Source organism: Vigna unguiculata, chromosome 7 (genome assembly GCF_004118075.2).
Source record: "Vigna unguiculata cultivar IT97K-499-35 chromosome 7, ASM411807v1, whole genome shotgun sequence".
Classification (NCBI taxonomy): domain Eukaryota; kingdom Viridiplantae; phylum Streptophyta; class Magnoliopsida; order Fabales; family Fabaceae; genus Vigna; species Vigna unguiculata.
In genome coordinates this window covers 4425428-4428936 of record NC_040285.1, presented here as the reverse complement: position 1 = coordinate 4428936, position 3509 = coordinate 4425428, and the positions used below count along the sequence as shown (strand labels likewise).

The 3509-nt window shown below is 34.5% G+C and overlaps 1 protein-coding gene across 1 annotated transcript; it reads left to right on the top strand.

Annotated features, from left to right (window-relative positions):
* Positions 1–647: 647 nt before the first annotated feature.
* Positions 648–2956, top strand: LOC114192370 (transcription factor bHLH106-like). The gene is made up of 2 exons (XM_028082073.1): positions 648–1099; positions 1710–2956. Exons 1-2 carry the CDS (start codon positions 845–847, stop codon positions 2130–2132), a joined length of 678 nt encoding a protein of 225 aa, XP_027937874.1. The 5' UTR covers positions 648–844; the 3' UTR covers positions 2133–2956.
* Positions 2957–3509: the final 553 nt, after the last annotated feature.

Genomic DNA, 3509 nt, shown 5'->3' with positions numbered 1-3509 from the left:
TATTTTAACTCGATAATATTAACTTTTCTTCAGATGTTAAATAATGGTTTATTTTGACATTTGAAATAAAAAATGATAAATTGTGTAAATAAATTAAATATTTGTTTCAAACATAATTTAATACAGGATTAAATATGTTTTTTTCCTTTACGTTTTAGTGAAATTTGAAATTAGTCACTTTTTAAAATTTTTGACTAATTTAGTCATTCATCTTTAAAAATGCGTGAATTTAGTCATTTTAATCAAATTTTGTTAAGTTTATGTGACGTTTCAAGCACATTTCATAATAATATTTGAATTTTTTACATCGTTTGACACATTTTTGCTTCAATGTTAACTCAAATATTATCATAAAATGCGTTTAAAAGTCAAATAAACTTAACAAAATTTGGTAAAATTGACTAAATTCACACATTTTCAAAATTCACTTAAACTTGAGGGATCAAAAACATATTTAACTCTTTAATATATAAAAATAAATTAGTTATTAAATTAAAATAACTATATATTTATTTTTAAAGTTTAAGAAATATATTTTAAATTAAAAATTTCAATCTCGCGATGTACTAAAAACATGTCTCTTACAAAAAATAGCACCGAAAGTTGTGTCTGCAAGATTGAGTCTTGAATTTCATTTCACACTTGTGACAGGGCTCTCTCTTGGGGTCACTTAAAAAGCACAACCATAAGTATGAAAGACCACTCACAAAACCTGAAACTATAAGATACACACTCTCTCTCACACACCCACCACACACACATGTTCTTGTTACCTTCTCTCAGAAATTGACCTCAAACCTACACTAGCTACTCATCTATCTGAGATATTCAGCATCAGGTAGACATGGAGAACTCTGAGCTCTATCAGTTCCTTTCAAACACCAATCATTCTTTCTTCCCTAAACCTGAATCGTCCACCATGCAACAAAGCTTCTCTGCTTCCTTTTCTTCTTACCCTTTGGAACCATTTCATGCACCACCTCTTCAAGATAAAGCCCTTGCTGCTTTGAGGAACCACAAAGAGGCTGAGAAGAGAAGAAGGGAAAGAATCAACGCACACCTCAATAAGCTTCGCACTCTTCTTCCTTGTAACTCCAAGGTAATTTACTCTATATCAATCTTCGTTCATGCTGATATATTTGCATCATCAACGTTTAGTTTTGAGGGCATTGAGAAAACAATTGCAATGACAACAAAGAGTGTGAAAGGGTGACAGCAATATAATGTCAAATGTTTGGCTTTTCTTCTCTTTTTTTCAGAAAGGTTGCATACTTTTTTGACTAACTGCACCTTTTGACTATGATAGTTAACTCATTTCATATTACTTCATCTTAATCAGAAAAAACAAAACAAATAGATAAAAAGGAGCAAGTTAATTGTGTATGCATGAATCTAATCATAAGACCCTTTTGAATATTCTTTTATTTTCCATCGTAAAGATGTTTTCTAACATAACCCCACATAAATTATATACAATTTTATCACTCAAAATTAAATCTTTTTTCATAAAGTAAGTATTTTTAAAAGTAAAATAAGAAGGAAAAAAAATTGATCTTTTTCTTCTATTTCAATTCTCTCACAATTTTACATTCTACTTTCTGCTCGCTTGTTGTGTAGCCTTTTTCTTGTTTTTCTTCCACCCTAGGATTCTTTCATGCTTTTTTTGAACCTTCGAGAAAGTGAAATAGCTTTTGAACCACTTTGTTCAGACCGACAAGGCTTCACTCTTGGCTAAGGTGGTCGAAAGGTTGAGGGAGTTGAAGCAGCGGATGTCTGAAATAACCAATTCCGAAACGTTTCCTTCGGAGACCGACGAGATCTCCGTTCTGTCCACCAGCGGTGACGAGGGTGGCGGTGACGGACGAGTCATATTCAGGGCCTCGTTGTGCTGTGAGGACCGCTCCGACCTCATCCCCGACCTCGTCGAAATCCTCAAGTCTCTGCACCTCACAACGCTCAAAGCCGAAATCGCAACGCTCGGCGGAAGAACCCGCAACGTTCTCGTGGTGGCCACCGACAAAGATCACGGCGTTGAATCGATCCACTTCCTGCACAGTTCGTTGAACTCTCTGCTACAACACAACGCCACATCCAAACGACGCCGTCTCGTGGGACCAAAGTTCATCGCTTAACTGCCTCAAACCGTTTTGCAGTTGTGACATGAATTAGGGTTTTGTTTCACCATGCTGCTCTATAAAACAAATGAACTCATTCCGTTAAATTGTAAAGTGTTTACTTGAATTCTTATTCAGATAAGTTAATGAAAAAAAAAAAAAAACTACTTTATTTATGAAGAAGTTGGTTGAAACATGAAAAAAAAAAAAAAAAACATTATAGGTTGATGTAAAAGGGTGTAGAGGGAGAGGTTAGGGTTTGGGAATCTTTTGCATGTGAAAGTAGGGTATTGCATGTGAGTAGAGAAGGGAGATGTGACTGAAGAGAGAATTGTGAGGTTTGGAGAGTGAAGGAATTGGAGTCTGTGATTTGCTGCAAAGTAAAGGTTGTGTGAGTTTCCAAGCTCTTGAAAATGGCATATTCGTTTCTCTTTCATGTTACCTTGCACATACACTGATTCTAAAGAGAGCAGAGGGTGAATATATGTTGGGAAGTGGCTGTTTCTTTCTGCTAAAAGTGTTTCTGTCCCCAGAAGCAGAGGAATATAATGTGTTCCCAGAAGGAAAGGGGTAAAAGGTGTATATATAGTCCCTGCTCAGGGACAACCTCATCACAACAACCAATAGGGCTTCTCTGCAAATTTCAAAACTTCTTACTCAATCAAACAATCTTCATCACAAGAAAACAACAACCTCACAGAGGAACCACCTCTTGCCCATGCCTCCTATATATTGTCACCTTGTCTAAATTACAGAGGACAACACTCTAATGGCATGCAAAAAGGTTTTCATTATGTTTTATTGGAATTTTTAAATGTGAGTATAAATCTCACGTAAAGTAAAAATAAAAAAGTTAAGTATAATATAAAAGTAAAGAGTCATAAGTTCGTTGTGATTTTAGACCGGAGGTGATGTTAATTTTTTATGTCTAAGTTGAACTTATGTTTTATCTGTGTTGAACTTCTCCCGTCATCCTCTTCAAAAGACTTTCTCTTCATGTTTGATATTGTTTAGTTAAGTTAAACATGTTAGTATTAGAACAAAAATAATTTTAAGATGTGATTGTGAGTAAATCGAGGTAGAAGTTGAACCAATATTTGTTAATAAAGATGTTGTTCCATGGCCTTAAAATAGGTTAATTTGGTTGATAAGTACAAAAAAGGATTAAGTTAAACAAAAAAAATAAAGTTATCGCCTAAACTTCAATTTAGTCATTTTCTTTTGGATTTGTGTAACTTCGGATTTGTCCTTGCTCATATTATTTTATAAATAATAGAGTATTTCTTGGGATTATGGATGACAATGCGGTCTGCCTTATTTTAGCTTATCCCACATTTGGCACGTAAAAAGCGGACTGAAGTGGCCCATCTTGCATCAGAAATATAGACTAATTTC

Bases quoted from the DNA above. Each gene is read 5' to 3' on its own strand.
- LOC114192370 (XM_028082073.1), top strand. From the start codon at position 845: ATGGAGAACTCTGAGCTCTATCAGTTCCTTTCAAACACCAATCATTCT. The intron at 1,100-1,709 runs GTAATTTACTCT...CACTTTGTTCAG, and splicing joins TTCTTCCTTGTAACTCCAAG to ACCGACAAGGCTTCACTCTT.